Source organism: Salvelinus fontinalis, chromosome 13 (genome assembly GCF_029448725.1).
Source record: "Salvelinus fontinalis isolate EN_2023a chromosome 13, ASM2944872v1, whole genome shotgun sequence".
Classification (NCBI taxonomy): Eukaryota; Metazoa; Chordata; class Actinopteri; order Salmoniformes; family Salmonidae; genus Salvelinus; species Salvelinus fontinalis.
The window spans coordinates 12,778,912-12,802,026 of NC_074677.1; the positions used below are offsets into that span (position 1 = coordinate 12,778,912).

At 44.8% G+C, this 23,115-nt stretch overlaps 1 protein-coding gene across 1 annotated transcript; it reads right to left on the reverse strand.

Annotated features, from left to right (window-relative positions):
* Positions 1–665: 665 nt before the first annotated feature.
* LOC129868105 (polymerase delta-interacting protein 2-like) lies at positions 666–21,212 on the reverse strand. The gene is made up of 11 exons (XM_055941744.1): positions 20,963–21,212; positions 7,334–7,409; positions 6,992–7,086; positions 6,594–6,696; positions 6,007–6,082; positions 5,789–5,896; positions 5,520–5,656; positions 4,617–4,643; positions 4,060–4,185; positions 3,849–3,928; positions 666–2,904 (listed from the first exon to the last, which is right to left on the reverse strand). The coding sequence occupies exons 1-11, from the start codon at positions 21,130–21,132 to the stop codon at positions 2,775–2,777; spliced, it is 1,128 nt and encodes a 375-aa protein (XP_055797719.1). The 5' UTR covers positions 21,133–21,212; the 3' UTR covers positions 666–2,774.
* Between the last annotated feature and the right edge of the window lie 1,903 nt (positions 21,213–23,115).

Below are 23,115 nucleotides of genomic sequence, written 5' to 3' on the forward strand. Positions count from 1 at the left end.
GTCAGGTGTGTTAGCTGGGACAAAACTGACACCAATCAGGCCCTTGAGGACTGGAATTGCCCATCCCTGTACTAGACTGTAGTAGCCTGTACCACTGTTGCCGCTAGCCACAGAAATACAGTATCTAGCACAGCCACAGCATGCTGTCTAGTCTAACAGACTTACGACAGTAACATCTCACCGAAAAGCTAAAAGGGACCTATTCTGCCAGTGCCAACAAAGCATGTTTCCATGTGTGAATCCTGAGTCAAAAATCCTGTTGAACATTCAACATAAAAATAATAAATTATAAAGTTCAGTGTTATCAACTCTGTTTTGGCCACAGTGCCATCCTCACATCAGGACCTGCTAGTGGATGTAATGCAGAACAAATGAAAAAGACTAGACACAAAAGTGAGCAGGTCTAAAATTGGGGGAAAACATTTGTTAAAATGAACAAAAGTGGCAGCCGGGCCCATGTGCCTGTTAATTAACATTATGATTTTTGCACAGAATGATAATTTGGCTGCTGTCCCTTTTCAGATACTGGCTCCAAATGGCCAATCAATCAAAATGGTCGGCAATAAAATAATGGCTCTCAGAAATGCCCGATTTGTGGTCCCAGTCCGCCCCTAATGCATGCAGATTAAAATGGGAGTACACTTAGATAGTGATAGACGGAACAATTTCAATGATTCACAGAAGCGTTTATTTAGGATTCCCAAACTGAAGTCCACAAATCCATACACTGATTCATTTAGCCAGTCATATTAACACACATTTTTACATTTCCATTCAAATGCATCGACTAATCCATGTCACTTCAGCCACATTAATGCTATACAAGACTGATTCCGTCACATAAAATTGTTTATATATACACACACATCATAAAGTATAAATTAACATGAAAAAATATACATGTGACCTTGGTTGGGGTCACTGTGTGTCAATGCCTTGCCTTTACTGGAGATACAGGAAAGTGCCAAAAAGACAAGCATGAATACTTAAGTCACCATGAAATTATTAGATATACAGTAACACATTGACAACAACTTCAAATGTCTGCCATTGATTGAACAATCTAGTAATTGCACATCTTTGATTAGTGACTGGCTATTTGATCAGCAGTGAATCAACTGTGATCATATCATAGCAGCACAAATTAAAGCGGGAATCCTTAATAGTGAATCTGCCACGTTCGTTTTGGATATTACAACAAAAAATTACTACAAATGAACAAACAGTTTGACGCACCTCACCTCCGTTTCATCCACAAAACAAAAAAAAGGTGCTGGGGCAGACAGTGGGCTGTTACCCCTAATGCGGATTCCATCATTAAAAGGGGATGTACAATATTTAACAACTTGATGTTAGATCTTGAAAGTAGTCTCTGGCCCAAGAGAAACTATAATCCCTGGTTAAATTCTTTAAACAGCCAACACAAAAATGGAAGTGATAGGGTCATGCAGCATACTTTCAGGGTGAGGAACCATTTAACATTAAGTTGTAAAATACTGAACTTCCCCTTTAACAGCTCGTGATAAATAAAGCAACATGATTATAACTAGTAGTCGTGTACTACGTCACAGCTTTGCTGCCTCTGTGTTAGAGGGTTGAGGTCCTGATAAGTACAGCACTGATAGGGAGTAGAAAACACAGATTATGTAGTCACTGTCTGATCAAGGCCCTCGGTTCTTTTTGGGAGTAGGCCTCTACTATGAGCGGCGTTTAGGAAGATGTTAAGCAACAGACTTTTATATGTGCTATGACGTTCATATAAAACACTATACTCATGTTCCTCATTGCAAACAGTCAACTACTCTTCTTCATTTGTGTACACACAGTATGTGGTTGACCAACAAAACATAATAGATAGTGTTTCATTCACAATGAGTTATACTTATTGATTCACTATGGTTTGGTGAGAAATGGTCTTAAAATGTCTGGGGAAACGTGTTAGAGCACAGACTCAAATAACATTTTCTTTTAAACTAACGTACCATTGGAAATGTAAAGAGATGATCCAAAAACAGAACGAGTCGCTCAGTAGGATACTGAATACCATGTTTGTGATCCTCTCAGCCTGAGCTTCTACTCGGTTTGTCCTTTTCACAGTCAAACCGGCACTGGCCTAGTCAAAAATAGTCTAACAGTATTAGGCCTAATGGTTTCAAGTGTCTAAAAGTCTTATCAGTCTGGAATAGATGCAAAAGTCAGAATAGTCTGATGGTTTCCTTTCCGCATCCACTGCAGAGCCTGCCCTGCATTTGACTGGTGAAAAACAGGATGGCAGAAACCTAGCCCTTTAAGCCATAGGAGTTGTACTTTAGTGCAGGAGACTGGAGGAGAAAAGGAAGCAATTTAAGAGTATTGACTCATCTGACTAAATGTTGGATAGACTACTTTTCATTAGAGAATCAGACCGCACCGGTCTTGACCACACCGCCATGTGCTACCAGAGCAAAAGTCACTATTGAAGTGCCACACAATCCTACTAGTGGTACTGTAGATGTAGTGCAGACAAGGTAGTCCCCGGGTATGTGCACAATGCTTAGCTCCACAGGGCTCTCTGCAAGGTTTGGCGTAGAGTCACATTCACACTTCCCAATGACTTAGTCTTGACATCGATCCAAGAGCCTAGGGCATTTGTGTTGGGAGAAGGGGCTACAGTTGTTGATTAGGTGGTACAGCCTATGTGGAGAGGAGAATGGGTGGTGAACAGGACAGGGGAAGGCTTTGAAGAGGGTGATGTGAGTGTGGGTGGAGCAGTCTGGAGGATGGCATGGCTCGACTCAGGCCAATGAGGTGAAAGGGCCGGGCAGGAAGCCGTTGGGTGTATCGTCTTTCTTGCTTTCGAGGGAAAAGGGCGGGATGCGGACGTCGAAGAAGGTGCCGTTGGGCCTCTCGAGCCGATAGGAACCCCTGCAGGGGTCAAAAGACAACAACAGGCACCGTCAGAGTCCGAGCCCCTTCTGCCCTGCCCAGCCACTGCCCAGTCCAGAGTCCTACAGTAGTACTGCTATGACTCATTTTCTACTACTAGCTTCCCAAGTATTCTACTTCAACTATTACTGCTCCTACAATTAGCTTACTTCAGCTTCTACTACGACTAGGGTAATTTTACTACTACTGTTTCCACTGACAATATTCATGCTTCTACAGTATGCTACACAAACATACCAATTTACTTACATACATACACACGCACAGTGTCCCTCATCAACTAATACAACAAACCTGGCACAGTGGGCAAACCTGGCCAAATTAGGTAAATAAATTGCCGATATCGCAAGTCAGAAAACTTGAGGAAGTTTGCAGAGCCTATTAACCACAAACAAAGAGTGTTTGTTCATTGGAGCTCAGACCCATACTTGAAATTCCATTTAAGGATGATTGAAAAGAGAGATAGCTCACACACACACAATGCAGTAGCCAATGTCAGTTCCCATAAAGACAAGAGTCCGAACTATGTGCTGCTAAAGCTCAACCATACTAGTCTCTACTAGGTTTGCAAAATTCTGGTAACTTTGGGGGAATCTGGAATTGCATAGTCCAGATAGGGTGAAAGTTGAGGTACTTTCAGTACATTTTTCTTCTGTTTGGCACCTAATGAACCGTTTTACAATTCTGCCTGATGTTTGCTATATGGCACATATTGTCCATTATGTTGATTAGGCTAGTATTCATTTTAGGGTGGAAATAAACCCTGCCATCATAGTAGGTTACTTGGACCAGGAGGAACAAAAAATGGTTACCACTTGTGTGACATTCTGCCATACGTGTTCTGCTGGTACAAAGTGTCTACTTTTTGACAACAATGGGCAGGTGTTTCACAGTGCGTGTGTGCGTTTCTTGGCAAGACTCACCACATGTGCCCGCTGGGTGCCTGCAGTGAGACGTGACTGCTGTACTGGAAGGCAGGCTGCTCTTCGGACAACACTGGCTCCTACACACAGTGAGGGGGTATCATTTGGTAGACAAGTCTGTACCACACTTTTTTTGACCTTCTCCAATATATTTTGAAAAGGAGAGGATGTGAGGAATCAGGAAAGATTTATTGAAAGCAGCCCGACTCACCCGTCCCACCACTCCTCTGCCCCGGACCGTCTCCAGGGTGCCTGAGAGGCTGAAGATCCTCCAGTGTCTCTCCCTCAGTTGCACCACCTCCTCCCCCATGTTCTCCAGACGGATACAGTACCGCCACTGACACACACACACACCGAGCAGTGAGCCAACGGAAACCACTCTGGTCCGTCTGAAATGCCACCCTATTTCCTATGTAGTGCACTACTTTTTACCAGGGCCCGTGAGGCTCTGGTCAAAGTAGTCCACTCCAAAAAGAATAGCGTGGCATTTTGGATGCACACTGACTACAGTAGTATGCAGGTACGCCAGCACAAATTGGCGGTTTCTATGGGAATGGGAAGCTAGCTTGTATGGCTAAAATTGTAGCTAGATTCAGAGAGTTTAAATAATAATGACAGCAACACCCAAACATCCCTGTTTATAGCCCAAAGAACACCATGAAATGGACTAAAGTGAATATAATTGTTTCCTCATATCTGACAGTTTGCTAGCACACAGTTACAACAGTCGCTAGGCTACAGTTATCAGTGGCAGCTTCTTTCACTTACCCAATATACGTGGGAATTCTGGGCTTCCTGATAGAGAAAACGACATACATAAGCAAAAATACAAACAGGTTCTAATCATGACTGGTGCACATTCAGCAGGGCAGAGTTGTGGAACATTCAGATAGAAATACAGTGAGCTCTAAAAGTATTGGGACAGTTACACATGTTGTTTTGACTCTGTACGCCAAATGATACAATGACGTTGAGGTTAAAGTGCAGACTGTCAGCTTTAATTTGGGGGTATTTTCATCCATATCGGGTGAACAGTTAAGAAATTACATCCCTTTTTGTACATGGTCTTCCTCACTCATCATTCATTCAGTAGTATTCGTAATCATGGTAGCATAGAAATATTGTATTCTTATTTACAATAAAAGTGACTCCAAAATGACAATGTTATTTACCATTAATTTCTATTGGGAACAAAATAATCTGAAACACCCAAAATAAACAAATGCAGCCAACAAGTTTGTAGAGTCACAAGCTTGATGTAATCATTGGGTGCAAGGAATATGGGACCAAATACTAAACTTGTTACTACTTTAATACACACAAGTGAATTTGTTCCAATTAATTTGTTCCCCTAAAATGGGGGGGACTATGAACAAAAAGAGTTGTAATTTATAAACAGTTCACCTGATATGGATTAAAATACCCTAAAAAGTATTCACTTTAATCTCATAGTCATCACATAATTTCAAATCCAAAGTGCTGGAGAAGAGCCCAAACAAAAAAAATTCACTGTCCCAATACTTGAGCTCACTGTATGTTATGTAGAAGAACATGCCTCTGACATCTAGAAAGGGAATCATGTCAGCTCTATTCATGAAATTTCTTCTGCAATGTTGTGCTGAACGTGACCCTGATTCTTTATTCCCTTTAGAGAAGTGGTGTGGGGCGTACCCTCATGCCCATATAGAAGGGGATAACAGTAACGCGGATGTTCTCAGTGGTCTCACGGTGCACGTCCGACAGCTCCAGCCATGGGTGGTTCTTCTCCTGCCACGCCTGTAGCGTGTCCCGTGGTATGAATGGGGGAACTGGAGAACAGGTCACAGCGCAACGGTCACATTTACTTTGGGATTTACCTGCCAACAAGTTCTCATACATACGCATTGCGTTTACTGGCTAACTGACTGAAAACACTCAAAAAGCCTTTTGGTTTGTAGTACCTTTGGAGGCATTGAACTGGAGGAAACGCTCAAACAGCTCATGCTGAATGGGGACCTGGTCTGTGGAGTTGTAGGGCAGGATATCTTCATGACTCACATAGTCCAGCCCTGAAAGAGTGAGAACAAGAGTTAGCTTAGTGCATTAATTCCTTTGTGCGACAGTAACTATGTATTAGCAACACTTAAAATAATTTATCAACTCCTTACATCTGACTCACCTGGAATGGCATAAAGCGCCCTGCTGTCATCGTGATTGGCCAGAAACGTCACCGCCTCAGTCTGTGATCTCTGAGACTGACAGACACAGACCATTTATAAGGAGACGATTAGGGTTGAAAAATCAGAACAACCAGGGTTTGTGGAAAACCTAGGAGTTTTGGGAAAGTTACCATCATTTTGCGGTGTGTGATATAGACAATAGTGATGGAGGGAATCTCATTACATATCGCAATATTATTTTTCTACGAAATTGATTTGAGATTCCAAGTATTTTTAAGAAGAAGAAAAAAAATTGTAGGTAGTATTATGTTTGTACTAGTCAGGTGTACCTGGGCCAAAATGCAAATATTTTTTAAATTCTATAGCTTGTTCTCTAGCTCCTTAAATAGGTGAGCCAACATGACTACAACACTTTCATTTTCTTGACAGATAAAAACTTGTTTTCTCATGCTCCCTCGTCTCTCTGCAACGGACATGTCGTGAGCAATATGTTTGGAACACCAAATCACAATATTGAGTCACAATACATATAGAACGATAATATCATATGAGGTCCCTGGCAATTCCCTTTGGGTCAGATACTCACAATGTGGGGACAGTCCCTGGTGTCTATCAGAACCTGATAGTATGTGTGAGTTTTCCCTTTCACCTCTTTGGACCGGTGTGCCCCAGGGGGTTCCGTAGACTTACTGGGGGCAGAAAGCAAGCAGAGGAAAGGTGTCAATGAAAAATAACCAGTCAACGAGAGCTAGACCACTTCCAAACAAAAACATAACTCCAATCCATTTCCTTTACAAACTGCCTTTGACATGTTTGGATCTTATGGCTACATCTGATATAGCACCCTACTCACTATATAGGCATAGTGGACTACAAAAGTAGCGCTCTATATAGGGAATAGGGTGGCATTCCAGACAGTGAAAAGCACGCTAAGCAGACAGGTGTTGCGGAGACATGGGTGACCGTGTGAGGTGGTGTCATCACCTCTCCGTCGCAGGAGTGACGTCGCGGTCATAGAGGCGGGCGTGCCAGGGGAAGAGCACGATCCCTCTGTAGCCAAACACACTGTGCAAGAATAACTGGGGAGAGAGGCAGACAAACGTAAGGCTGTGTGTGGAATAGCTGGGCAGTGAGTATAACAGTTGAGTAAATAGAAAACCCTGCCAGGTTGGCACAGTATTTTGCTCATCATAGAAATTGAATTAGCTATATAATTAGTAATTTTATTGCTATGGTCCTAAGGCAGATCCCTTGGGAACCCTCATGTAAAATTGTTAGTCTCTAATGTGGAGTGAAATATGGAGTTGTGGTTGGAGACCTTCTCACCTGTCCTGTTTCATATTTCCCCTGCTGTTTGGGAGCCTCAAACACTCCTACTGTCTCCAGCACCTTCCCCTCTGGCCTATAGGACAAAGAAAATCAAGACGTTAGGAGAAGAACAAGTAATAAGACAGACTGCCTTATGTCATGACTTGCCCTTCCAAAGTTATCCATGCAACTCCCTCAGCCAATTAGTGATCAAGTTGTTGACAGTCTGTCTTAATTGTTGGTGTGATTTGTTCATTGCATAGGGGATCACGTCACTAAAACCAGACACTGTCACACTATCATATACGTATTTGGAGCAGTGGAGAACAATAAAATAAGTAGACGCAAGTAGGGCTGACGCGGACATTACATTTTGTCAGTCGGTTATTGTCATGCAAAAAGACTGCCGGTCTCACCATAATTGACAGTTAATTAACATAAACACGTTTAGCATCTCCAGGCATACTCGCTGCATATAGTATAATAAATCAATTTGACATACTCAATCAGGTCTAAAGAAACATATTGTAACGACCCGGTATTGTGTTCTGTGTTTGTGGGTGTGTTATGGTTCTCATGGCTACTAGCAGGGGTTAAATATGTCAGGACAGATGGAAAGGTTGGGGGGGTATGATGGGTAATACCGCGGGATTTAGAAATGCATAAATAGGGATTACTGTCTCATTGTTCTCTCTCTTCTGTTCGTGCCTTGATCTGTTCCTATGAGAGTGACTCTTGACCCGACAGGGTAACATTGTGTACGTTCGGCATTTAGCGGCGTGGGTTGTGGCCGGAACAATAGCCCAGTTTATGAATAAACCTGTGTTCTGACCTGCACACCTAGAGTCCGTCTCTTTTCCCTTTATGACCCAGCCGGGTCATTACATTGGTGTCAGAAGTGCTTTCGAACTACGGGATCGTGACTAGGCGAGTTAGCTGTTCAGTATAGGCCGGGTTGGCTTTAGCGTGACTCGCATCTACGGTCATGTCGCTTGGGGCGAGGCGGAAAATTAAGGAAGAGTCGGACAAAGTGTCCGTTGTGGGCTCGGGGGTACCCGGTCGGGAGGGTCAGGCGGCGACTGCCGTAGGGAAGCTGGAGAGCCACATGGCGGGAGTTAAATTGTCAGTCAGCAAGATGGCAGAACTGGCGGGTTTTCCTTCACACCGCTCGAGAGCTGACGTCACGGCGACGGGGATATCGACGTCACCGGGTGCGGAAATGGCTGGGCCTGCTAAGGTAAACAGAGATGGCGGCGACCTATTGCCATTAGCCACGGTAGCGGCTAAACTACCAAAGTTCAATGGACAAGGTAAATGGGAAGTTTTTTTCACTCAATTCGAGTTGTTGGCTAGAGCCGGGAGGTGGTCTGACGAGACGAAAGCGTTACAGCTTGCCCTGAGCCTGGCAGAGGAGGCGTCGGAATGCCTGCTAACGCTAGCCCCGGACGAAAGGGACGACTATGGTGCGCTAGTGGAGGCATTGGGGGGCCGTTTCGGCAGCGACGCGCAGCCCAACATGCTGCGGATTGAACTGTGTAACAAAATGAGACTTCAGGGGGAATCATTAAAGGCGTTGGCAAGTGGTATTCTGAGCCTGACCAGGCGGGCTTATGCAACTATGCCGATTGGGGTGCAAGACGAGCTGGCACGGGACAGTTTTATTAGAGCGCTCTCTTCCACCGAACTGGGTAAGCATGTTCAGATGGCGGACCCACCATCTCTGCGGGCTGCAGTGGAGATAGCCAGGAAGAGGGAGCTGATCTGGGGTGAGGGAGTGAGAGTGGAAGTCGCCAGTCAACCAGAGGTGAGAGCAGCGGTGGCTGGGGTGCCAGGGGTCACAAAACCGGAGTGGGTTGACGAGTTGGGCGGGCTAGTCAAGACTGCTTCGCTTGTCATGGAGAGGGGCTCCAGGCAACGTCGCAGTGTCAGCTCAGCTCCTATTGTCTGCTGGGGTTGTGGCCAGCCTGGCCACATTCAGCGAGAGTGTGACAGATTCCCCCGTCACCAGGGAAACGACAGCGGGTTCGCGCGCAGGGGGCTGCGTGGGCCCACCCCCCGCCCCCGAACCCACTGTAAGCAAAGAAGGTACCCAGCAGCGCAGACAAGAGGGTGGGGACCTGCTCCCCCAGGGTGTAGCTGCCGCCGGGTTTCCTAGTCCTGTAGTTGTGGTGGGACGTACCACCGTTGGGGACTTCTGCAATGTCATCGTCAAGGTAGAGGGGGTGGAATGTTTGGCCCTGGTCGACACGGGCTCTACAGTAACCCTGGTGAGACCAGACATACTACCTGTTGGGGTGCGGGTGGAGCCGACCCTTGTCCAGCTACGGACTGTCACGGGGGAGCTAGCCCCCATGTTAGGGAAGTGTCAGCTATCTGTGACCGTGGGGGGGAGAACTGTGGGGTGTCCGGTGTGGGTAGCAGCGGTGCAGGACCCCTGTATACTGGGAATGGACTTTTTGAAAAACTGTGGGGCTCAGCTGGACTTAGCGTCGGGCACTTTGAGGCTGTCGGGGGGGCCCACAGTGGGAATGTCGCCTTCGGGAGGGCCAGCAGGGGGCAGGGCTGTCCCTCCGTCTTCCTCCAAGCTTGCAGAGACTCCACCGGTCATCCCGGCTGCTCCCTTGGTCGTTGTGCCATCCCAGCAGCTGTCTCCGGCGGCGACGGCCTTCACTCCCCATCATGGTGCAAGCACAGGCAGCCCAGTAGCCCAAAATACACTGGCTCCTTCACCCCATCAGCCCGACGGGGGGAAGGAGGAAGCTATCAACGCCGTCGAGGCTGTGTGGCTGAAGAACTGTCAGGGTCTGGATGAGGGACAACAGAGACAGTTAAAGCAGCTGCTGTTGGACTTTAAAGATAGCTTCGCTTGGGGGGAAGATGAGGTAGGACAAACGCACCTAGTCCAGCACGAAATAGACACTGGGGACGCCCGACCCATTAAAATTCGGCCCCGTCGTATTCCCCTTGCCAGGAGGGAAGCAGCAGACACAGCTATTGTAGACATGTTGCGGGCTGATTTCATTGAGCCATCAGATAGCCCATGGTCCGCGCCGGTCGTCATGGTGCCTAAGAAAGGGGGTAAACTTAGGTTTTGTGTTGACTACAGGGGCCTAAATTCTGTCACCACCAAAGACTCTTATCCCCTACCGAGGATTGATGAGTCGCTAGACCACGTGAGAGGGTCCTCGTGGTTCTCCTCCCTTGATCTGCGCAGTGGCTACTGGCAGGTGCCCCTCTCGCCAGGGGCACGTGAAAAAACGGCCTTCTCCACGGATAGGGGCCATTGGCAGTTCAAGGTGCTGTGCTTCGGGCTCTGTAATGCTCCTGCCACCTTTGAGAGGCTCATGGACAGAGTGCTGGCGGGGGTTCCGAGAGACGAGTGTGTTGTGTACCTAGACGACATATTGGTGCACGGCACATCGTTTGAGGGGGCAACGAGGCGAGTGTTGGAGAGGATCTCGGGGGCGGGGCTAAAATTACACCCGGGAAAGTGCCATTTCATGCAAAGGGAGGTGGCGTTCCTGGGGCATCAGCTGGGTGGTGAGGGCATCAGCACGATGCCAGACAAAGTAGAGGCTGTGAGGGGGTGGCCAGTTCCAGGGGGGAAAAAAGAGGTTAAGAGCTTCCTGGGGCTGGCATCCTACTATCGTAGGTTTGTGAAGGGGTTTGCGGGGGTAGCGGCTCCTTTGAACCACCTTCTCAAGGAGGACACTGTTTTTCAGTGGACCGAAGAGCACCAGCGGGCGTTTGAGGCCCTCAAACGTGCCCTGATGGAGGCCCCTGTCCTGGCCTCACCAGACCCGAACCGTCCGTTCATCCTGGACACCGACGCAAGCAATGAGGGTTTGGGGGCTGTGCTGGCTCAGCGTGGCCCTGATGGGGAACACGTAGTAGCTTATTACAGCAGAACTTTTGATAAGGCTGAAAAACGCTACTGCGTGACAAGGAGAGAGCTTTTGGCTGTCGTGGCAGCAGTACGCCATTTCAAGTACTACCTGGGGGGCCTGCCGTTTGTGGTCCGGACGGATCACTCCGCCCTGCAGTGGCTTCTCTCCTTCAAGGAGCCAGAGGGTCAGATTGCCCGCTGGCTGGAGGAGCTGCAACCCTACGACTTCCAGGTGGAGCACAGAGCCGGCCTTCGCCACAGCAATGCAGACGCCTTGTCCCGCCGCCCGTGTGCTGAGGATGGCTGTGGGTACTGCGCCAAACGGGTGGAGCGAGAGAGAGAACTGTGCAGGGAGGAGGGAGTCACCGCCACGGTGAGCCAGCTGAGTGTGACAGAGTGCCAAGAGCTTGAGGCTGTGGACGTTGGGGAGTGGAGGCGTCGCCAGGAGGAGGACGCAGAGCTGCGTCCTGTGCTGCGGTGGGTGGAAGAGAGAAGACGACCGCCGTGGGGGGAAGTAGCCCCTCTATCACCAGTCACCAAAGGACTGTGGGCTAAATTCACAGTCCTTAGAGTGGCTGAGGGAGTGCTCCAGAGGGGGTGGAAAAAGCCAGCGACTGGAGAAATTACGTGGCAGGTAGTGGTGCCCAAAAGGCTGCAGGGGAACGTGTTACAGCAGCTTCATGGGGGAGTAGGCGCAGGGCATTTTGGGGTCTCCAAAACGTTAAAGCGCATGCGTAAAGGCTTCTATTGGGCAAGGCACAGGAGGGATGTTGAGGACTTTTGTAGGCAGTGCGACGAGTGTGCTGCTAAAAAAGGACCTCCAGGTCAGTCACACGCCCTCCTACAACAATTCCCAGTAGGGGAGCCCATGGAGAGACTGGGGGTAGACATAGTAGGGCCGTTTCCAACCACAGACAGCGGTAACAGGTGGATTCTAACCGCCATGGACTACTTCACCAAGTGGCCGGAGGCTTACGCTCTCCCAGACCAGGAGGCGGGGACAATAGCTGATGCGTTGGTGGGGGGAATAATCAGTCGGTTTGGGGTGCCACAGTCTATTCACAGCGACCAGGGAAGAAACTTCAAGTCACGGGTGTTCTCAGAGTTGTGTAGACGGTTAGGCGCAGAGAAGACGCGCACTACTCCGCTTCACCCGCAGAGTGATGGGCTGGTGGAAAGATTTAACAGAACATTAGCACAGCAGCTGGCCATCGTTACCTCAAAACACCAGAGAGATTGGGACACCCACTTACCGTTTATTCTTATGGCGTGTAGGTCGGCTGTTCAAGAATCGACTGCGTGCTCCCCAGCACTACTAATGTTAGGTCGTGAGTTGCGCACCCCAGCCGAACTGACGTTTGGCCACCCTCCTGATAATGACGACGGGGTTTTGCCTGGCCCGAACTATGTGTGTCGTCTGCAGAACCGGTTAGAAGCGGCTCACACCTTCGCAAGAGAGCAACTCGAAAACGCAGGGGTGCGCCAAAAGCGCCACTACGACTCGCGCGCTAGGGGGAGGCACTTTGGAGCGGGAGAATGTGTGTGGCTTCACAACCCCACGCGCAAGAAGGGGCGGTGCCCAAAGCTGGACAGTGCATGGGTGGGGCCGTGTCTGGTGATAGAGAGAGTGGGGGAGGTGACGTACCGGGTGGAGGTTCCCCCACGGAGCAGGAAGGTGGTGGTCCACCGGGATCGATTGGCACCCTACAGAGGGAGGAAAACGGTAGGGAATGGGAGTGAGGGCTCTGATGTGAGCCCACGGGAACAGTCTAACGAGGAGACTCTAGCACAACCTGAGCCTGGGGAGGGGGCTGCTTCTTCGGAGGGCGCTGGAAATGACATTGGGGCAGAGGAGCGTTCTGGGGGGCCACCGCTGAGAGTCACGGGGAGGCCCAAGAGACTGATGCGACCTCCGGGTCGTTTTAAGGATTTTGTTGTGTAACCCTAGGGGCTAGGGTTTAGAAAGGGGGGGGCTATGTAACGACCCGGTATTGTGTTCTGTGTTTGTGGGTGTGTTGTGGTTCTCATGGCTACTAGCAGGGGTTAAATATGTCAGGACAGATGGAAAGGTTGGGGGGGTATGATGGGTAATACCACGGGATTTGGAAATGCATAAATAGGGATTACTGTCTCATTGTTCTCTCTCTTCTGTTCATGCCTTGATCTGTTCCTATGAGAGTGACTCTTGACCCGACAGGGTAACATTGTGTACGTTCGGCATTTAGCGGCGTGGGTTGTGGCCGGAACAATAGCCCAGTTTATGAATAAACCTGTGTTCTGACCTGCACACCTAGAGTCCGTCTCTTTTCCCTTTATGACCCAGCCGGGTCATTACAATATGAAGAACAGAATATGAGTTGACCTACTGTATGTTATCTGGCTATGCTCCATGCCAATACCCGAGTGGCGCAGCAGTCTAAGGCAGTGCTAGAAGAGTCACTACAGACCCTGGTTTGATTACAGGCTGTATCACAACCGGACGTGTTTGGGAGTCCCATAGGGCGGCGCACAATTGTACCAGCGTCGTCCGGGTTAGGGTTTGGTATGCAGTCAATGTAAATAAGAATTTGTTCTTAACTGACTTGCCTAGTTTAATAAAAAATACAATGATACAATTTCAATTCAATGTGTTTAATGCAGGCCCTTCATTGAATACATCTATTGTTCCCTGGAAGGCAGTATAGAGCAGCTGCTAAACAGAAAGGCTGAAATAGAACGTTTGCCAAAATAGAACGCAACTGCTCAGCTACAGCGACCAACAAAGGTTTGCTACTAGCTAATTTTGCAGTCTGGTAGACATGGATCAATTTATTGTACTAAAGAAATGTACATTTATTGACAATGAAAATGAGGGAGAAGAGCTGGAGAACGTGACAGCTATGAACGAAACAACCACCGGAGAACCAGGAAATGCAGCTAGCTAACGTAGCTAAGAGAAGGATACGGTCGATTCAAAAAGAACACAAAGTTAAGAGAAAATGGACAAGTCTTTTTTTGTACTGCATAATGGGACTAGCTCACTTTGTCTTATTTGCCAGAAGGCAATCAATTGTTTTAAACAAGCAAATTTAGAGCAACACTTCCAGTCACACCATGCCCACTTTAACAAAACATCCCAAAACCCAAAGCCACCTTAGAAACAACAAAATAGCGCAACTCAAAGGACAACAACAAAGACAGATCTAGCACTGTTGCAGAGAAAACATATGACCTTGCTTGGATACTCGCGAGAAACAAGAAGGCCTTCACAGACGCGGACATGGTCAAATAATGCTTTTTGGCCTCAGCCGAAATATTGCATGCTGATTTCACAAACAAGGAAGCTATTTTAAAGCAAATTCAGGGACTGCAACTCTCAGACTCAACCATAAGACGCATAGAAGACATCGGCGAGGACAACGGTAAGCAACTGATTGCTGACATAGCTGTGGCGCTGTGTTTTAGTATCGCGCTTGACAAAAGCACTGATGTAAGTGACATTGCCCAATTATGTGTTTGGGTCCGCTTCCCTCAAAACGAGACGTTCAGAGGGGAACTTATGTTTACTGCCCCTTTAGGGACAAACGAGGAGGAGAGGATATTCTGAAAGCCCTTGTTACATTTTTTTTTGCTGATAATAATATTGACTAGAGGTCGACCGATTAAATCGGCATGGCCAATTAATTAGAGACGATTTCAAGTTTTCATAAATCGGTAATCTGCAATTTTGGACGACGATTATGATCGATTACATTGCATTCCACGAGGAAACTGCGTGGCAGGCTGACCACCTGTTACACGAGTGCAGCAAGGAGCCAAGGTAAGTTGCTAGCAACATCATGACACTAGCTAGCATTAAACTTATCTTATTAAAAACAATCTTCACATAATCATTAGTTAACTATACATAGTTGATGATAGTACTAGGTTAACTAGCTTATCCTGCGTTGCATATAATCAATGCGGTGTCTGTTAATTTATCATCAATCACAGCCCACTTCGCCATTTAACCTTCTCAATAGGGGGTGCTGTTTTCACTTTGTAAAAATTTCGTTCCCAAATTAAACTGCCTCGTACTCAATTCTTGCTCGTACAATATGCATATTATTATTACTATTGGATAGAAAACACTCTAGTTTCTAAAACCATTTGAATTATATCTGTGAGTAAAACAGAACTCGAGTTGGAGCAATTTTCCTATGAGGAAGTGAGAAATATGAACTCTGCAGGCTGTTCTGAGGTCGGTTTTTTAATTTGCATGCATTCTATTGGTTGAGATGCACTGCATACGCATTCCCCTGGATGTCAGCGAATAGTGAGAATTGGAATGGAGTTGCTAGGCAGATCTGAGGCCTTATAAATAGGCTGGCAACGTGGTGTCCTCTCCTTTTTCCCTTCGCCATGACGCAAGAAGGACCTCAGGATGGCGTTCTAGAAAGCTCCCGTTATAGCCCTTAGATATATCCGGCTCTGATTTTATTCGATATAGGTGTTAAAGACGTCATAATGTTGTTATTTTAAACCAAGTTATATCAGTTTATATCAGTATATTGCGATTTTCGGGTATTTATTTGTGCTGCGTTCTAGGGAGTTGGGCACGTCTTGCCCACATGGCTAATGTTTACTACTAATTCCAAAGTTGAAGGCGACAATCTACAACCGAGCAACGATTCTTTTGGAAAAAGGACAACTTGCCCAAGATTCTGATGGGAGCTCATCAAAAATAACTATTTATGATGTTAATTCGTTGTTCTGTTGAAAAATGTAAAACTCATATTCCGCCATTAATTTCGGTGCGGTCTCGCTTTAACGCACGCTGTATGTCGTAGTAACGTTAATTTTAAAAATCTAACACAGCGATTGCATTAAGAACTAATGTATCTTTCATTTGCTGTCCAACCTGTATTTTTTAGTCAAGTTTAGGATTAGTTACTGATTAGATTAGGTGCCTCTCCCAAGATTTCTCCCGACATATTGTTGGCAGCTTGGCTACTATTCTCATTGTATAACCACGATTTGTGCCGCTAAATATGCACATTTTCGAACAAACTCTATATGTATTGTGTAATATGATGTTATAGGACTGTCATCTGAAGAAGTTTGAGAAGGTTAGTGAAAAAATTAATATCTTTTGCTGGTTTATTCGTTATCGCTATTGTTGGCTTGAATCAATGCTGTTGTGTGGTTGGCTATTGTAGTAAGCTAATATAATGCTATATTGTGTTTGACTGTAAAACACTTAAAAAATCTGAAATATTGGCTGGATTCACAAGATCTTTGTCTTTCATTTGCTGTACGCTGTGTATTTTTCAGAAATGTTTTATGATGAGTATTTAGGTAATTCACGTTGGTCTCTGTAGTTATTCTAGTTGCTTTGGTGAGAGTTGTGATGGTGGCTGCAATGGTAAACTATGATTTATACCTGAAATATGCACATTTTTCTAACAAAACATATGCTATACAATAAATATGTTATCAGACTGTCATCTGATGAAGTTGTTTCTTGGTTAGGTGCTATTTATATCTTTATTTGGTCGAAATTGTGATAGCTATGCAGGAAAAAAAATGCTGGGGAAAAAAAGTTATTTTGCTATCGTGGTTAGCTAATAGATTTACATATTGTGTCTTCCCTGTAAAACATATAAAAAAATCAGAAATGATGGCTGGATTCACAAGATGAGTATCTTTCATCTGGTGTCTTGGACTTGTGATTTAATGATATTTAGATGCTAGTATTTACTTGTGACGCTATGCTAGGCTATGCTAGTCAGCTTTTTTACTGATGGGGGTGCTCCCGGATCCGGGATTGTGTGCAAGTAGAATTAACAAAGGCGCATTCGCAAAAAAAGCACAATCATTGCACGAATGTACCTAACCATAAACATCAATGCCATTCTTAAAATCAATACACAGAAGTATATATTTTTTTAAACCTGCATATTTAGTTAAAAGAAATTCATGTTAGCAGGCAATATTAACTAGGGAAATTGTGTCACTTCTCTTGCGTTCATTGCGCGCAGCGTCAGGGTATATGCAACAGTTTGGGCCGCCTGGCACGTTGAACTAATTTGCCAAAATTTTACATAATTATGACATAACATTGAAGGTTGTGCAATGCAACAGGAATATTTAGACTTAGGGTTGCCACCCGTTCGATAAAATACGTAATAGTTCTGTATTTCACTGAAAGAATAAACATTTTGTTTTCAAAATGATAGTTTCCAGATCTTACCATATTAATGACCAAAGGCTTGTATTTCTGTGCTTATTATATTATAAGACTATGATTTGATATAGCAGTCTGACTGAGCGGTGGTAGGCAGCAGCAGGCTCGTAAGCATTCATTCAAACAGCACTTTCGTGCGTTTTGCCAGCAGCTCTTCGCAATGCTTCAAGCATTGCGCTGTTTATGACTTCAAGCCTATCAACTCCCGAGATTAGGTGGTGTAACCGATGTGAAATGGCTAGCTAGTTAGCGGGGTGCGCGCTAATAGCGTTTCAAGCTTCACTCGCTCTGAGACTTGTAGTTGTTCCCCTTGCTCTGCATGGGTAACTCTGCTTCGAGGGTGGCTGTTGTCGATGTGTTCCTGGTTCGAGCCCAGGTAGCGGAGAGGAGAGGAATGGAAGTTATACTGTTACACTGGCAATACTAAAGTGCCTATAAGAACATCCAAAAGTCAAAGATATATGGAATACAAATCATAGAGAGAAATAGTCCTATAATAACTACAACCTAAAACTTCTTACCTGGGAATATTGAAGACTCATGTTAAAAGGAACCACCAGCTTATCACCTTATCGCCTCTAAAATGTAAATAAAACACAATTTGAATCGTGTTTTTAGGGCTGTGCTAGTAAACAGCGGCTTTGAGAATGATGATCGCATGCAATGATAACGCAAAAAATGACTAGGTATCCCCCTTACCCCTGTCACTGTACATTTCTTGTTTTTAAACGATGAGATAAGTGCTACACCTGGTGGAGAGAGTTTGTAAGACAGAAATAGTTGCTTTATGCGTGCGGAGGGTCCGTTTTTTAAACTTTTCTCCAATACTAGATCGACATGGTAATGGCTCTAAACGCTTGAATAGAAACCTAGTTCACACCCCCGATTTTAAAGTCAACACAGTCGCTACAGTCCCATTAGTTTTCTTTGTAGCCTCATTTGAATGTTGCGGTTATGTGTGGATTAATTGTACGGAATGGGGTGAGTTTACGTTATCTGCAGTCAACTTGTGCAATACGTTAGGAGATAAAGCAGATCGCGTTCTTCATTTCACTTGTCACACATGCTGACCAACCGGACACATCGCAAAATACATTTAGAAATCCATGTTATTCAATTATTGCGCCAACGAGCGTCTGCGATGCCAAGGGCTAAAATAGAAGTCGTTCCTATTTCTGATGCAGATCACGCTGAAAACCTCATTGGTTTATAGAAGCAGGTACCCACGTGCCATCTCCTCATTGGTTATACCCACGTGGGTGATTGAAAGACGAACTTTGTTGCCGGTTGTCGTGGTAATACTATGAAAGTTTAGATGTGATCACCATATAAGTTCAAAGATGAAAAAGCCTGGAAGGAGAGATGACTAGAAACGATTCGGTTGGCCGTTTTATGTGTGGATTAGTTGTCGGAGTAGAGGTCCTTGTGCATTTCAGGTAAAAGAAAATGTTTATATCCCAGGACAAATTAGCTAGCAACAGCAAGCTAGCTAAATAGGACAAATTAACGTTAGCTAGCAAGTGCAAGTTAGCTAGCTAAATTTCCATACATGTTTAATGCTTTTCGACCTGTCCCCAAATTAATGTCATTGGTTCAGAGTTTGTTTTGATATTTAAACATGCGTGTCGTGATCGCGTTTGGTGTGGGGGGACAAAATAAATTTATGAACGATAGCGCACGCGCGCAGCCGGTTTGGGTTCCGTGTTACCATAGTTCCCCAGAACAGTTTAGCCAGACACGTGCTTGTTTGTAAATAGCAAAAAGAGTCCATAGCGTTCTATATATGTTTCGCAAATCTGCTGTGCGACACACATGAGGTGATGGAAGTTACACTTGTATGCAATCCACTACTACATGTTAGCCATCAGATATCTTATAACTGCTTTCTGACAGAAGTAAAAGAGCTCTGGATGACTTCTGTACAATTGCCATTTTTTCAGTGCTTAGTACAAGTGTTTATTTTCCCTCTGTTCTTCTCCCCTCTGCTCCATCTGCATATGTTGCTCTTCCTTCAGAAAAGCATGTACCACAACTTCTCATTTACACCATTTCCCTCATACACATTTTCTTGTAAATGTCCACACTCGTTGAAAATGACATTTGGTAGCTACTATGAGCTGGATTTGCCTGCCTTTGCAATTAGTTTGTTCGTTTTCATTTTTACCAGCATTAGTTTGTGCTAATTTTGTTAGCATTCTGGTACTAGAGGCCCAATGGGCTTTTCTAACAGGTAGATTGCTAGCTGTTATGTATTTGAGGAGCCAATGGTGCGAAGCTACCATCTGTGGGATTATGACTGAACGCCTCTAAAATCAGAATCCCCCCTAAACGTAACAATGCCATAGCGCCGCAGATCTTCGGTTGGCCAGGGATAGCATGCGTCTTTTGGCAGGTGATTAGAGCTGTTCGTGATGGGGTTGGGGTCCGGCCGGATGAGTTACCGCCCCTCTCCTGATGCGCACCGCATGTTTGTGGGGAACCTGGTGCTAAATAACTCGTAGATGACCAGATTCTTGCCTGGAAATCCAATGTTGACACTGTTTGAATCAGGAAAAGTTTCCTTTCACGACATCTACAAGCCAGAATGTTGAATACACTTACATTTTTACATACATTACCGGTTGTTCTGCGGTTGGTCCTTTTGGCAGGAGGCATGAGACAATATATCCACAGGAAAGTATAGATAGCCTAGTGGTTAGAGCGTTGGACCAGTAACCAAAATGTTGCTAGATCAAACCCATGAGCTGACAAGGTAAAAATCTGTCGTTCTGCCCCTGAACAATGCAGTTAAGCCACTGTTCCGTCATTGTAAATAAGAATTTGTTCTTAACTGACTTGCCTAGTTAAATAAAGGTAAAATTATAGAATAAAAAAAGCGCTGGTAGTGCATTCCGATTACTATCAACTGAAGCATGCAAAGAACCATAAACCCGTGCACGAGCTCGGCAAGTATGCGGACAAGTCCTGAATTTATTTATTTTCCTCGTCCTCACATACTTCAGGTGATAGAAATCTGAAAACACTACCAGCGCTTTGAAACGTAATTATACTTTCCTGTGGATATAGTGTCTCACATTCTTACAGCCAAAAGGACCAACCGCACGGACAACCGATAAAGTATATTAAAATATAATTGTATTTAACATTCTGGCTTGTAGAGGTCGTGAGAGGAAACCTTCCTGATTCAAACGCTAATTTCTACCCAAAGTAGAATTGAATGTCATTCAACGTCGGGTTTCCAGGCAACTATAGTAATTAACGACGTTACTATGATACAAAGGATGAAATGACAGTAATTGGGAACTTGACCTTGACGTGCAGTAGATTCTGTAGTCAAAGCAATCTGCGTTTGCTAACCAGCTAAACTAGTTAACCTACCGATCTAACGTTAACTAGCTAAAAACAAGTAACTCGCTAGCTAACAATGCTATTAATGAAAGGGTACTGTAACCAGCTTTTGGTGGTTTTGTTTTAGCACAGTCGCAGGACAATAACTGTTACAGCTAACTGCTAGTCGGTCAGGCTAAATTAACTGGCTAGCTAATATCTAACTTACCTTGACGACATCAACCGTTTCTGTTGGACGTTGAACAAGCTACATGATAAACGCGTCCTATTCGGGGTTTGTCTACTGTTTAAATCGACATTTAGTACACTGATGGCGTGTTTCCTATTATATTTATTAACCGTGGACAACAACGTCCGACGAATGACACAGGCCGCCATCTTTGTTTAGATTAGCGTTTGCATTGGCGTGGACCCCACACGCTCCTACATAGTATTTTTGGTTTGTAGCATTCTTCTTATTCGATGGTATATTGGCGATCTCTCAATTTAATCTGCATTCCGCCACCTACTGTACGGGATCGAAACAGGATTACCAAAATTATAACAAAACAACTACAAACTACCCCCCCCCCCCCCCCCCCGAAAAAACGAAATCAAACAACTTTTCTGTTAAAAAATAAATTCTAAAATAAAACAGGCCCAAGGGGCACCTGAGTCTGGGTCTTCCAGCTCCAGTGCCCCTTGCAAGTCCCCAAAACTGTTCTGCCGCAGCCACAATAATGTCCCATTTCTTAGATTTCTGCCATACAGTTTATAACTGTGGCAATAAACGCCACAAAATCCATATTTTGCCTGGCAGCAAAAATATATATATATTTACATTTATTTAAGTAGGCACGTCAGTTAAGAACAAATTCTTATTTACAATGACGGCCTACTGCGGAACAGTGGGTTAATTGCCTTGTTCAGGAGCAGAATGACAGATGTTTACCTTGTCAGCTCTGCGATTTGATCTAGCAACCTTTCAGTTACTGGCCCAATGCTCAAATCAAATGTATTTATAAAGCCCTTCTTACATCAGCTGATATCTCAAAGTGCTGTACAGAAACCCAGCCTAAAACCCCAAACAGCAAGCAATGCAGGTGTAGAAGCACGGTGGCTAGGTAAAACTCACTAAAGGCCAGAACCTTTTTTTTTTTTTTTTAAATATATATTTGACCTTTATTTAACCAGGTAGGCTAGTTGAGAACAAGTTCTCATTTGCAACTGCGACCTGGCCAAGATAAAGCATAGCAATTCGACACATACAACAACACAGTTACACATGGAATTAACAAAACATACAGTCAATAATACAGTAGAAAAAAAGAAAGAAAAAAAGTCTATATACAGTAGAGGCCGACCGATTATGATTTTTCAGCACCGATACCGATTATTGGGGGACCCAAAAAAAAGCCAGTACCGATTAATCGGCCGATTTTTTAAACATTTATTTATTTGTAATAATGACAATTACAACAGTACTGAATGAACAATTATTTTAACTTAATTTAATACATCAATAAAAATCCATTTAGCCTCAAATAAATAATGAAACATGTTCAATTTGGTTTAAATAATGCAAAAACAAAGTGTTGGAGAAGAAAGTAAAAGTGCAATATGTGCCATGTAAAATAGCTAACGTTTAAGTTCCTTGCTCAGAACATGAGAACATATGAAAGCTGGTGGTTCCTTTTAACATGAGACTTCAATATTCCAAGGTAAGAGGTTTTAGGTTGTAGTTAATATAGTATTTATAGGATTATTTCTCTCTATACCATTTGTATTTCATATACTTTTGACTATTGGATGTTCTTATAGGCACTTTAGTATTGCCAGTGTAACAGTATAGTATTGAACCAGGAACACATCGACAACAGCCACCCTCGAAGCATCGTTACTCATCGCTCCACAAAATCCGTGGCCCTTGCAGAGCAAGGGGAACAACTACAAGTCTCAGAGCGAGTGATGTTTGAAACGCTATTAGCGCGCACCCCGCTGTGACAACCCTCCCACTCTGTCTGCCATATTCTCTCTTTGTTCTTGTTTCCTTATTAGGATGTCGGTGGGCGGAGTTGGGAGGGTCGTCAGCTACATGGGAAACACCTGGGCCCGGTGTCTCCCAAGATAAATACACCACTTCTCCATTCATGGGGGAGACTCTCTCCAGGCAGACACCTTGATAGATTTGTTTGTGTTTCTTGGTGGGTTTTTGGTTGTTTGTTTTAGCATATTTCAACACCCTGCATTATCACATTCATGCATGCAAAACACTCACTTACACTACTGATTACTGATTACACACACCATTGTATATTATACTTAGTTACTTTAGTTAATAAATATATATTTTGTTACTCCTTTTCTCCACGTTGTCTCCCT